At 46.0% G+C, this 13,579-nt stretch overlaps 1 protein-coding gene across 1 annotated transcript in view; it reads right to left on the minus strand.

The window, feature by feature from the left end:
* Positions 1-13,579, minus strand: part of BVES (blood vessel epicardial substance) — a 46,290-nt gene that overhangs the window by 12,979 nt on the left and 19,732 nt on the right. Inside the window, exons 8-12 of the mRNA XM_038760893.1 lie at positions 12,593-12,895; positions 12,364-12,499; positions 11,341-11,505; positions 9,747-9,839; positions 4,979-5,121 (exon numbers count right to left, since the gene is read on the minus strand). Coding sequence (XP_038616821.1) covers positions 4,979-5,121; positions 9,747-9,839; positions 11,341-11,505; positions 12,364-12,499; positions 12,593-12,895 — 840 coding nt within the window. The remainder of the gene's footprint in view (positions 1-4,978; positions 5,122-9,746; positions 9,840-11,340; positions 11,506-12,363; positions 12,500-12,592; positions 12,896-13,579) is intronic.

Below are 13,579 nucleotides of genomic sequence, written 5' to 3' on the forward strand. Positions count from 1 at the left end.
AGAATTATTCAAAAAAGTCATCAAACTTAAAAATCAAGATCATCTGAATTTAAGATGAATAGTCCACATAAATTATAGAAATCAGGCCAACAAGAGAAGTGAAAAAAAAAATTCAAACAAGAGGTAGGTCGGTTGGAATCCTGCAGCTACAGGCATTACAATTTCAATCCGCACAGCAAAATGGGGAGCACATAATTAGAAACTCATAGAAAACCACTTCCTCTGTCACCTGTCTAAACCGTCCATTCTTATCCACAGATGTGTGCAAAAACCAGGGAAAGAAAAAAGCCTGAGGACTTCTTTAATCCTTGTTGCCACATTTCCACCAGAACCTGAGGGCTGGCAAAGTCAGCCAATAGCAGAAACCCTAAAAGAAACCAAGGGTGATTCCTTCCCTTCTTAGGTAGCGCACCCGTTTAAGGCTGGGATTACATGCTAGGTATACTAATCTAGTGTTCTTCATAGAATTCTTGAGAGAGAGTTACAATCCAGGCCAGCCTCAACTTTTAAAACAGTGGTAAATTATGGCAGTTTTAACTCTATAAAGCCTTTTAGGCATTCCTCAGTGCTCTTGCCGCAATCATTGTTTTCCTTGTCTTTTTATGGTGCTTTTCTAATAAATTATAATAACAATCGTGCTTTTTAAGAGCAAACTATGTGCCAAGAACTGTACTAGAGAAGCAGCATGGTGCAGTGGATAAAGCACGGCCCTGGGAGTCAGAAGGTCATGGGTTCTAATTCTGCCTCCACCACTTGTCTGCAAGTCACTTCACTTTTCTGTTCCTCAGTTACCTCTTCTGTAAAATGGGGATTAAGACTGTGGGCCCCACAGGTGACAGGGACTGTGTCCAACCCGATTTGCTTGTATCCACCCCAGGGCTTAGGTACAGTGCCTGGCACATAGTAAGCGCTTAACAAATACCATTGTTATTATTATTATTATGATTATGGGCTGAAACAGACACGATATATGTAGATCAGACACAGTGTGGCCCCACATGGGGCTCCCAGTCTAAGGGAAAGAGAGAAAAAGTATCTCATTCCCATTTTACAGATGAGAAAACTGAGGCCCGGAGGAGTTTTGGGACTTGTCCAGGGTCACTCAGCAGGCAAGCAGCAGAGCTGGGATTAGAACCCAGGACCTCTGACTCTCTGGCCTGTGCTCTTTCCACTAGGCCAAGTTTTTTGTATCTATTATTTCATTTTTCCTTATGTATCGATTGCCAGTCCTCCCTCGGCCCTATTCTCCGATTGAGAACACTTTGCAGGCCAGGGACCATGTCTGATTCTCATCCATGTATGTACTGTGTGTAAAACATTCAGTAAATGTTTTCTTCTAGACTGTGAGCCCACTGTTGGGTAGGGACCGTCTCTATGTGTTGCCAACTTATACTTCCCAAGCGCTTAGTACAGTGCTCTGCACACAGTAAGCGCTCAATAAATACGATTGATTGATTGATTAAATGCTACTGAACAGGCAAGAAGAGACTGATCTGTAAGAGGAATGCTGCGCAGTTTTCTGTACATTAATGGTAATGGCCTCTTGGTATTTCAACCAAATTCTTTAAACTTGGATTCCCAACAGGGAAACTGGAGCATTAAGCATCCAAACAATATGAAGACAAGTTGCCTCACTGAATGGAGGCTCTGGCATTCCCCTGGAGAAGTGTTCATGGGAAAAAGAACAGCAGAAGAAGCGGGCTAGTGCCTAAGGTAAGAGTGGAAAAATCTTTCACCCATTGCTAAAATGAGAAATTTCTCTATTCGGAGAAGCAGCATGGCCTATTGCATAGAACATGGGCCTGGGAGTGGAAGGACCTGGGTTCTAATCCTGACTCTGCCACTAGTCTCATGTGTGATCTTGGACAACTCACAACTTCTCTGTGCCTCAGTTACCTTGTCTGTAAAGTGGGGATTATTACTGTGAGCTGCAAGTGGGGCACTCACTGTGTTCAACCTGATTAGATTATATCTAACCCAGTGCTTACAGACAGTAAGTGCTTAACAAAACACAATAAAAAAAAGAATGCTTCTGGAAACACTATTTAAGATCAAGTTAAAAATTACACTTTGAGTTATCCATATTGCCTGCACCATCCACCACTGTGACCACACTAATCATTTAGCATAAGATCCAAAGTTTAGCAAGAACATTCTATCCTGGACCCATCTGTCAGTAAATATTGAAAACCTTGATTCTGTTGCCACTTGAAAGTTCAGCTCTCAACTGTTTTTACACACTTCAAGAATGCATTACCAAACAGCTTGCAAAATACATTCCAATTGCAGATCAAATTAGGAGCGTTTTGTTTTTTCTAAGCACAGGCAAGGAGCTGAAGCTGGACATGATTCAATGCTCTTAAAAGGGTCCGGTACCTGATCCCCAGTTATGAACCGGGGCAGACAATTCATTCATTCAATCGTATTTATTGAGCGCTTACTCTGTGCAGAGCACTGTACTAAGCGCTTGGGAAGTACAAGTTGGCAGCATATAGAGACGGTCCCTACCCAGCAGTGGGCTCACAGTCTAGAAGGGGGAGACAGAGAACAAAACATATTAACAAAATAAAATAAGTAGAATAAATATGTACAATTAAAATAGAGTAATAAATATGTACAAACATATATACATAAACACAGGTGCTGTGGGGAAGGGAAGGAGATAAGGCGGGGCGATGGAGACAATTGTCTGGAACCACGGACTCCCATTCAGCAGACAGGTCGTGGACACACACGGGGTGTGTGTGGTGGCGGGGGGAGGTGGGGGGAGCAGGGAGTTGACCTTGAGTCTAAAGGGGTTGCATTAAGGCGAGTGCTTGGACAATTTATCAATCGTATTTATTGAGCGCTTACTGTGTGCAGAACATTGCACAGAGCGCTTGGGAGAGTGCTCTATAACAGAGTTGATAGACTCGTTCCTTGCACACAACAAGCTTACAGGCATTAAATATAAATTATGGATACAGCTTGGATCCATCTTCCTCCAAACATGGGGCTCTCCTAAGCGCCTAGCCCAGTGCTCTGCACACAGTGGATGTTCAGCACATGCTAGAGACTGACTGATATGTCAGCTGTCCCCTCCGGCAAGGACAGAAGTTGTGTGGACACTAGTTTAGCAGCTGTCATTAGTAACCGAGGGATCGCCTTCAGCCATCAGGGATCCAGTCTACCAACCCTACTTCTTAAAAGAAGCAGAGCACGGGCCTGGGAGTCAGAAGGTCGTGGGTTCTAATTCTAACTCCGCCCTTGTCTGTTGTGTGACCTTGGGCAAATCACTTCACTTCTCTGTGCCTCGCTTACCTCATCTGTAAAACGGGGATGGAGATTGTGAGCCCCACGTGGGACAAGGGATTGGGTCCAACCCGATTTGCTTGTATCCATCCCAACGCTTAGTACAGTGCCTGGAACATAGTAGGTGCTTAACAAATATTATTATTACAGTACTCTCCCAAGTTTTTGGTGCTGTGCTCTGCACTGATACCACGAATTGATCAATCGATCACGTTCCCATCCGGATTCCAAATCCCGAGAGGGCTACCTTCAGAGGGGAAGGAGCGTCTCCCGTCCTTCCCTCCCTCCCTGGGAGGACCGACCCTGCCACTCACATGGTGCCAGGCTGGAGAAAATAATAATAATGATAATAATGATAACAACAATCATGGTATTTGTTAAGCCCTTACTATGTGCCAAGCACTGTTCTAAGCGCTGCGGTAGATACAAGGTCATCAGGTTGTCCCACGTGGGGCTCAAAGTCTTCATCCTCATTTGACAGATGAGGTCACTGAGGCCCAGAGAAGTGAACCCCTTTTTCCTCTCCTCCTCCCCATGCCCCCCCACCCTACCTCCTTCCCCTCCCCACAGCACCTGTATATATATTTGTACAGATTTATTATTCTATTCATTTTACTTGTACATATTTACTATCCTATTTATTTTGTTAATGATGTGCATATAGCTTTAATTCTATTTGTTCTGACGATTTTGACACCTGTCGACAAGTTTTGTTTTGTGGTCTGTCTCCCCCTTCTAGCCTGTGAACCCATTGTTGGGTAGGGACCGTCTCTGCTGCCGACTTGTACTTCCCAAGCGCTTAGTACAGTGCTCTGCACACAGTAAACGCTCAATAAATACGATTGAATGAATGAAATGACTTACCCAAGCTCACCCAGCAGAGAAGGGGCGGAGCCAGGGTTAGGAAAGAAGCAGCGGCGTGGCTCAGTGGAAAGAGCCCGGGCTTTGGAGTCAGAGGTCATGGGTTCAAATCCCACCTCCGCCAATTGCCAGCTGTGTGGCTTTGGGCAAGTCACTTCTCTGTGACTCAGTTACCTCATCTGTAAAACGGGGATTGACTGTGAGCCCCCCGTGGGACAACCTGATCACCTTGTGGCCTCCCCAGCGCTTAGAATAGTGCTTTGCGCATAGTAAGCGCTTAATAAATGCCATTAATATTATTATGATGTTTTGTGGTCTGTCTCCCCCTTCTAGACTGTGATCCCATTGTTGGGTAGGGACCGTCTCTATCTGTTGCCGACTTGGACTTCCCAAGCGCCTAGTACAGTGCTCTGCACCCAGTAAGCGCTCAATAAATACGATTGATTGATTAAATACTACTGAACGGGCAAGAAGAGACTGATCTGTAAGAGGAATACTGCGCAGTTTCCTGTACATTAATGGTAGTGACCTCTTGGTATTTCAACCAAATTATTTAAACTTGGATTCCCAACGGGGAAACTGGAGCATTAAGCATCCAAACAATATGAAGACAAGTTGCCTCACTGAATGGAGGCTCTGGCAATGAATGAAATGACTTAGCCAAGGTCACCCGGCAGACACGGGGCGGAGCCGGGATTAGGAAAGAAGATCCCTGACTCGGTGGACTGCCGCCCCCCCCGGGACCCCCGACCCCCCGCACGGAGCCAGCAGCCTTCCCACCTCCCAAATCCGCGGGGCGGCGGGTGGGCCGGGGTCCCTCGCTCACCTGGGGGGCGACCTTGGGCGGAGGGACCCAAGCGGGTTCGGGACCTCGGGCGGCGACGGGAGAGACCCCCGGGGGTCTGAGAGCGGCAGGTGGAAGCCCGGAGTCCGAGCAGCCCGAGCAGCCCGACCAGCGGCCGGACACCAGAGCAAGGGCGGAGGGGAGAGGAAGGGGGTGGGTCTATTGGGGAGGCGGGGAGAGGGGGCTCAGCTTGCTCCCAAGCTCCTCCTCCCACTTTCTCTCTAATAATAATCAATCGATAATCGTATTTATTGAGCGCTCACTGGGTGCAGAGCACCGTACTAAGCGCTTGGGAAGTCCAAGTTGGCACCATATAGAGACAGTCCCTACCCAACAGTCAGTCTAAAAGGGGGAGACAGAGATCAAAACCAAACATACTAACAAAATAAAATAAATAGAATAGATAGGTACAAGTAAAATAGAGTAATAAATATGTACAAACATATATACGTATGTACAGGTGCCGTGGGGAAGGGAAGGAGGTAAGATGGGGGGATGGAGAGGGGGACGAGGGGGAGAGGAAGGAAGGGGCTCAGTCTGGGAAGGCCTCCTGGAGGAGGTGAGCTCTCAGTAGGGCGTGGAAGAGAGCTAGCTTGGAGGATGGGCAGAGGGAGGGCATTCCGGGCCCGGGGGATGATGTGGGCCGGGGGTCGATGGTGGGACAGGCGAGAACGAGGCCTAACGGTGAGGAGATTAGCGGCGGAGGAGCGGAGGGTGCGGGCTGGGCTGGAGAAGGACAGAAGGGAGGTGAGTAGGAGGGGGCATGATGATAGTATTTGTTAAGCGCTTACTATGTGCAAAGCACTGTTCTAAGCGCTTGGGGGATACAGGGTAATCAGGTTGTCCCACGGGGGGCTCACAGCCTTAATCCACCTTTTACAGAGGAGGGAATTGAGGCCCAGAGAAGTTAAATGGCTTCATTCATTCATTCATTCCATCGTCAGCCTTAATCCCCCTTTTACAGAGGAGGGAACTGAGGCCCAGAGAAGTTAAATGGCTTCATTCATTCATTCATTCAATCGTATTTATTGAGCACTTACTGTGTTCAGAGCGCTGTACGAAGCGCTTGGGAAGTCCAAGTTGGCAACATATAGAGACAGTCCCTACCCAACAGTGGGCTCACAGTTGATGATGGTATTTGTTAAGCGCTTACTATATGCAAAGCACTGTTCTAAGCACTTAGGGGATACAGCGTAATCAGGTTGTCCCACGTGGGGCTCCCAGCCTTAATCCCCCTTTTACAGAGGAGGGAACTGAGGCCCAGAGAAGTTAAATGGCTTCATTCATTCATAATAATAATAATAATAATAAAAATAATGATGGCATTTATTAAGCACTTACTATGTGCAAAGCACTGTTCTAGGAGCTGGGGATGTCACAAGGTGATCAGGTTGTCCCACGTGGGGCTCACAGTCTCAATCCCCATTTTACAGATGAGATAACTGAGGCACAGAGAAGTTAAGTGACTTGCCCAAAGTCACACAGCTGACAATTGGCAGAGCCGGGGTTTGAACCCATGACCTCTGACTCCAAAGCCCGGGCTCTTTTCCACTGAGCCACGCTGCTTCTCTTCATTCAATCGTCAGTCTTAATCCCCCTTTTACAGAGGAGGGAACTGAGGCCCAGAGAAGTTAAATGGCTTCATTCATTCATTCATTCAATCGTATTTATTGAGCGCTTACTGTGTGCAGAGCACTGTAAGAAGCTCTTGGGAAGTCCAAGTTGACAACGTATAGAGACGGTCCCTACCCAACAGTGGGCTCACAGTCTAGAAGGGGGAAACAGACAACATAACAAAACATATTAACAAAATAAAATAAATAGAATAAATATGTACAAATAAAATAAATGGAGTAATAAATACATACAAACATATATATACAGGTGCTGTGGGGAGGGGAAGGAGGTAAGGCGGGGGGGATGGGCAGGGGGACGAGAGGGAGAGGAAGGAGGGGGCTCAGTCTGGGAAGGCCTCCTGGAGGAGGTGAGCTCTCAGTAGGGTTTGCCCAAGGTCACACAGCTGACAAGTGGCGGAGCCGGGATTTGAACCCATGACCTCTGACTCCCAAGCCCGGGCTCTTTCCACTGAGCCACGCTGCTTCTCAATAATAATAATAATGGCATTTGTGCCAGCCACTGTACTAAGCGCTGGAGTGGACACTGTACTTCCCAAGCGCTTAGTACTGTGCTCTGCACACAGTAAGCACTCAATGAGTACGAATGGATGAATGAATACAAGCAAATCGGGTTGGACACAGTCCCTGTCCCTTCGTGGGGCTCACAGTCTCCATCCCCATTTTACAGATGAGGGAGCTGAGGCCCAGGGAAGCTTCCTCTGGAAGAAGAAGAGAGCCCAGTTCAGGCCCAGGGCTCGAGGACGTAGGAGTCCTGCCGGGGAAGCACTCAGCGAACACCACTGATAACTGATTGATAATAATAATTATAGTATTTGTTAAGCACTTGCTATGGGCCAAGCACTGTTCTAAGTGCTGGGGTAGATTCAAGGTCATCAGTTTGTCCCACTTGGGGCTCACAGTCTTCATCCCCATTTGACAGATGAGGGAACTGAGGTCCAGAAAAGTGAAGTGACTTCCCCAAGGTCACACAGCAGACAAGGGGTGGAGTCAGGATTAGAACCCACGTCCTCTGACTCCCAAGCTCATGCTCTTGCCATTAGGCCGTGCTGCTTCTCTGATCGATTCTTTGATCGATTGACTGATTGATTGATAGAAGCAGCATGGCTAAGTGGATAGAGCTCGGGCCTGGGTGTCAGAAACTCATGGGTTCTAATCCCAGCTCTGCCACTTGTCTGCTGAGTGACCTTGGCCAAGTCACTTCACTGGGCCTCAGTTATCTCACCTGTAAAATGGGGATTAAGACTGTGAGCCTCACATGGGACAACCTGATTACCTTTTATTTACCCTAGCGCTTAGAACAGTGCTTGGCCCATAGTAAGCGCTTAAGAAATACCATTGTAATTATCGATTGATTGGGGCTGAATGAAAGGGGGAAGAAGGAGGAGGAGATGGGAGGTGAGGGACCCCCATCCCCTCCTCCAGGCAGGCCCCGGGATTCCTCTGGGACCAAGTTTTCATCTGGCCGGAGCCACTGGGTGTCTGGGGTCTGAGGTCAGGCAGCTCAAGCCTTAGGGCCTGGGAGATAGAGAGGGAGAAAAGGAGAAAGGGAAAGGTAGAGGGAGGGGAAGGGGGACCCTCCTCAAGTGCAGCTGCTGCAGCTGGAGACCACCTGGAGAAAGGGGGAGGAAAGCTGGATTAGACGGACTCTCTTCCTGCCCTCCGCCGCTAAACCCTTAGGCGCTGCTAAAAATGGATGAATGAATGGATGGATGGATGGATGGATGGATGGATGGAAGGAAGGAAGAAAATCAATTAATCAATCAATCGTATTGAGTGTTTACTGTGTGCAGAGCACTGTACTAAGCGCTTGGGAAGTACAAGTTGGCAACATATAGAGACAGTCCCTACCCAACAGTGGGCTCACAGTCTAGAAGCGGGAGACAGAGAAAAAAACCAAACATACTAACAAAATAAAATAAATAGAATAGATATGTACAAGTAAAATAAATAAATAGAATAATAAATATGTACAAACATATATACATGTATACCAGTGCTGTGGGGAAGGGAAGGAAATGGAAGGAAAGGGAAGGAAATGACTTTAATCATGGGGTCATATTATTGCCATGGCTATGGGGACTGAGGGGCTGGGGAAGCTGAATGACCAGTTTTAGAGGTACCAGGACTCAACAAGTTGTGGGCAGAGAATGTGTCTGTTTATTGTCATATTGTACGCTCCCAAGTGCTTAGTAAAGTGCTCTGCATGCCCCTAAGCACTTAATAAATATGATAGACTGACTGAGCCCAGACAAGCTCTGCCATCTATTAATGCCATCAGGTATTCTTAGGGATTAAGTATTGAACCTGGTGTAGGCTGTTTGAACAAGCACAAACCCAGAACACTTTGATATCCTCCTGCGCCCCACCTCCCCCTGCCTTCACCACACTTATATACACATCATCAAACCCTGCTCCTTCTAGCCATAATTTTAGTATCCATCTCCCACAGGAGGTTGTAAGCTTCTTGAGGACAGGGGTCATGCCAACTTACTCTATTATACTTTCCCAAACATTTAGTACAGAGCTCTTCATAGAGTACTACTTTCCAAGCACTAAGTACAGTGCTTTACACACAGTAAGCACTCAATAAATGCAATTGAATGAATGAATGAACAAATGGTCAATAAATATTATTGATCGATGTATTGAGGAACAGAGAGTGTGAGCTGGGGTACAGTGGGAGAAGAGAATGAATAAGTAAGAGGGAGAGAGGCAGGTGGAGAACCCTGAATCCAATGACCAAAATTTTGGATCTTAAAGATCCTGTAAATTGCAGGGTGCTAGGAGAGGCGAGAGAGTATGGACGACTCAGTGCAAACCTGCACGACTACTGCAGTTTCTGGGAGCTACACTGACTCTTTCAGACCCAAGTCTTCTTAGCCTGGAAGAGTTCTAGCTGCCTCCAGGGAACAGCTTAGAAACTGAACGATCTTGGCTTCTTATTTGCCTAAGGGAAAAATAACCGTCTGGCTTCAGAAATGCAAGGAAACAATGAGATATCCTGGGCGGAGGTGAGACATCACAGAAATGTTGTTTTTGGGCGTCAGTCGTTCCTTTGCAGAAAGGCAGCCCATTAGCTTCTGCTAAAGGGGTGGCCCAGAGCGAACACAGACCCTCTCTGTTCCTTCCACCACAGGCTTGCAAGCTGCAAGTCCTTAATCAGGCAGTATGGAATTTCCCCCAAGAATCCAGGAATTAGGTCCCGCCTGCAAAAGAAAACTGAGGAAACATGCAGTAGTCCCGGAAGCAGAGCTGATGGCAGTCAAGCTACTGTAATGCATTCTTCTAGAGTTGGCAACAGGGAGCAGACGGTGCTTATAACATCAAAGATCACTGACCTGGCCTCCCTATCCCATGTTTGTTTTTCCTCTGGTAGTGTTTTCCTAAAGGGAAGAAAGGAGCCTTCTCCCTCCCTCCTCCTCTCCACCCTCCCACCACAGTCCGTTAGGTTACAAGAGAGAAACAGTGTTTGCTGGAGGCCTTTAAAAATATGTAGAAAAAGCATTTCAGAGCAGATGGGAAGAAGTTTGTCAGAAGTATTGACGCAGAGGAGACCAATGTTCAATAAAGGCGAAGTTAGATGTGGAGAGAAGGCTGACACAGAGACAGGGACAGGAAAAGGTAAAAAAAGAAATAAACAAAGTCTGGAATTTATATAGGCCCCGCACTTAACACATTATACTTTAAATCATTATCACATTATATTGTTATATTGTACTTACCCAAGCACTTATTACAGTGCTCTGTACAAAGTAAGCACTCAATAAATACAGTTCATTGAATACAATGCTCTGCATACAATAGACTATAAGCTTCTTGAAGGCAGGAATCATGTCTAACCCTACTAGACTCTTATCTGCTTAGTACAGTGCTCTGGGCATAAAGTTAGGCAATGAGTAATTTTCAATGATTAACTCGCCTAGTGGATAGAACACAAGCCTGACTCAGAAGGATCTGGGTTCTAATCCTGACTTGCCCACATGTCTGCTGTATGACCTTGGGCAAGTCACTTAACTTCTTTGTGCCTCAGTTACCCCGTCTATAAAATGGGAATTAAAACTGTGAGCCCCATATGGCACATGGACTGTCTCCAACCTGATTAGCTAATGTCTACCCCAGCACTTAGTACACAGTGCCTGGCACATGGTAAGCACTTACAAATGCCATTGAAAAAAAAAACAATGTCTCTAGTACTAGATAAAATAATCACTTGTTTTGGGAGAGTATGGATGACAAATCTGTAAACCACTGAAAATAAAATAACTGTCACTTTAGAAAACCTGCTTGATAGAATTTACAGGAAGGTCCATATTTTTATTTCACAACTGGCAAGACTGTCCTTTTCAACTTTCATTTTGTGGGGCACCTACATGATGGGATAATTCTTTCTGCTTCTGGTAAATCCCCAAAAAGCCTGTATTTGGGAACCAATGTGATGTCTAATATTAGTAAGACAAGTAATTAGAATAAGATTGGAAAACCAAAACACAAAGCAGAACAAGTTAAAGAGGGAAAAATAAAATAAAAACCAGGATAATTATACTGCCATTAACTGATGCACTTAAGCACTTGGCATTCCCAGGAGGAAAAGGTTTATTTAAATGCAAATTATAATTACTACTCATAATTACTCTGTTGTTATAAATTCATGAAAATAAGTCAGCTCTCTGACAATGCCCTCATCAGGAGGTTTGTTTTTCCAAATACTGCAGGCAGCAAACACCATACATGGTGTTAACAAAAGTAAACTCTTTGTCAGTGAGAGTGGCAGATCTTTGTCTCTGTCCCTCCATTTCTCTCTGTGAATCCAGGTCCCCACTGAAACCCAATGCTCTGGGGTCTGCTTCCCGTTTGACCCTTCTACCTGGACACCTGGGCTCGAGTTGAAGTTATCCTTAGGAACAAGAGGGTGAGACTCCCTTCCACCCAGTTGTACATTTCCCTGGTTTGCTGCATCCAGGAGTGATGCTTCTATCACATAGTGGAAAGAACATGGGGCTGGGACTCAGAGGCCAGAGGCCTGGGTTCTAATCCTGGATCCACCACCTGTCTGCTGTGTGACCTTGGACAAGTCACTTAACTCCTCTGAACCTCAGTTTCCTCATCTGTATAATGGGAATCAACTCCTACTTCCTCATACTTAGACCATGAACCCCATATGGGACAGGGGCTGTGTCCAAACTGAATATCAGTATCTACCTCAGCACTTGGTACAGTGCTTGGCACATAGTATACCCTGAATAAATACCATAATAATAATAATAATTGTTATTATTCTGGAATCAGTGATATCCTGCATGGTATTGGAGGTGGGGCTGGGGGAAGGGTCTGTCGCTCTGGGTCCTAACAGCCCCTAGAAAAGGGCCCGCATCCACTGCACTGGAAATTCCCTGAGGGCAGGACTTGTGTCTAACTATTATACTCATCCAGTTTAGTACAGTGTTGTGCTTGCATTAGCTTGCAGCTCCTTGAGGACAGAGTGTATAGCTACTAACTCTACTGCACTCTCCCAAATGCTTGGTGCAGGGCTCTGCACACACTAGATGCTCAATAAAATATAAGGCTCCTCTGCCACCTGAAGATAGCCCTGACCTTTGAAGTCTGGATTGTGGGGGAGACATGACAGTATCTTTCATGATTGATTCTGAGTAGATTGCCTGACTCTCCTTCCCTTCTCTGCACTAACACGGTCCTGGTAGAATCGATGTCACAGGCATTCAGACTTCCGACCTGGATCGATCTTCCAAGAAGAATGAGCCCCAGGCTTTCCGTTTGAGATCATATTGATTTGCAGACATGCTGTTGTCCATCAGATCGCTATCGACTGCCTTGTGCCCTTCTCCATTGTTCTCCATGCTCCCAGCAACTGGAAACATTTTTTAGGGGTCCATCATAATGAAGGCAAACAGATTTATTCCTCTTGCATTGTCATGGACAACTACAGCTTTAAATCTCCAACCATAAGTCTCCATGCATTCACTCTTCAGCGGGCCCTTCTCCTGGATCTTTAAAGAACAACATTTCACAATTCTGAGCCCCTTCCACCAGGCCAAGCTCCTTCCCATGCAGCCAGAGAACCTGAACTGAAGAGTTGGGGAGTTGGGGGCAGAGAGGCCCTCAAGACCTTTCTTCCTAGGGCAGAGCAGGTGGAGACCCCATTCCTTGTTCTGTTCCTGTAGGAGCACATCAGGTAAGTAATCTGTTCCTCTTGTCCTTTCCTTCTCTTTTTCTTGCTCCTCCTCTACTTCCACCAGTAGCACTTCTGAATACACAGACCAACACACTCTATTAAAGCTTTTACTCTTCCTCTCTCTGCTTCTTTCTGTGTGGAATTATTTTAGTGTCTGTCTCCTCCATGAGACTGTAAACTCCTTGAGGGCAGGAATCATGTCTATTATACTCTCCCAAATGCTCTACATGTTGTAGGTGCTCAGGACATACCAGTGATTGATTTTGCTGCTCTTGTAAGAGCTGAAGAGTGTTCTTTGGCACTCTCTGAGCACACACCACAGTCAATGCTTTGGACAGGGTGTGTTTAATAACAAACAATATCAAACACACAACCAAGAGATGAGAACAACCCCTCAGAGATGACTGGCCTTAAATGGAAGATTCAAGGTGTTCCTATAAAAATGAAGAACTCGGAATAGTTTACGTATTGATAATAGTACGTACAAGCACACATTCCAAAGTATAAATTGAGAGAGGAAATATCGACAAGGTGCTCTGACATTCCTTCATCACCTTAATCAGTCATATTTATTGAGGGCTTACTGTGTGCAGAGCACTGTACTGAGCCCTTGGGAGAGTACAACAGAGTTGGTAGATAGATAACTTGCCCAGAATAAACTCAGAGTCTATAAATAAATAATAGATATGTACCTAAGTGCTGTGGGGCTGGGGGAGGGGTGAATAAAGGGAACAAATCCGGGGAAGCAGAAGTAAG

The sequence above is a fragment of the Tachyglossus aculeatus genome, chromosome 19 (assembly GCF_015852505.1).
Source record: "Tachyglossus aculeatus isolate mTacAcu1 chromosome 19, mTacAcu1.pri, whole genome shotgun sequence".
NCBI classification, from domain to species: domain Eukaryota; kingdom Metazoa; phylum Chordata; class Mammalia; order Monotremata; family Tachyglossidae; genus Tachyglossus; species Tachyglossus aculeatus.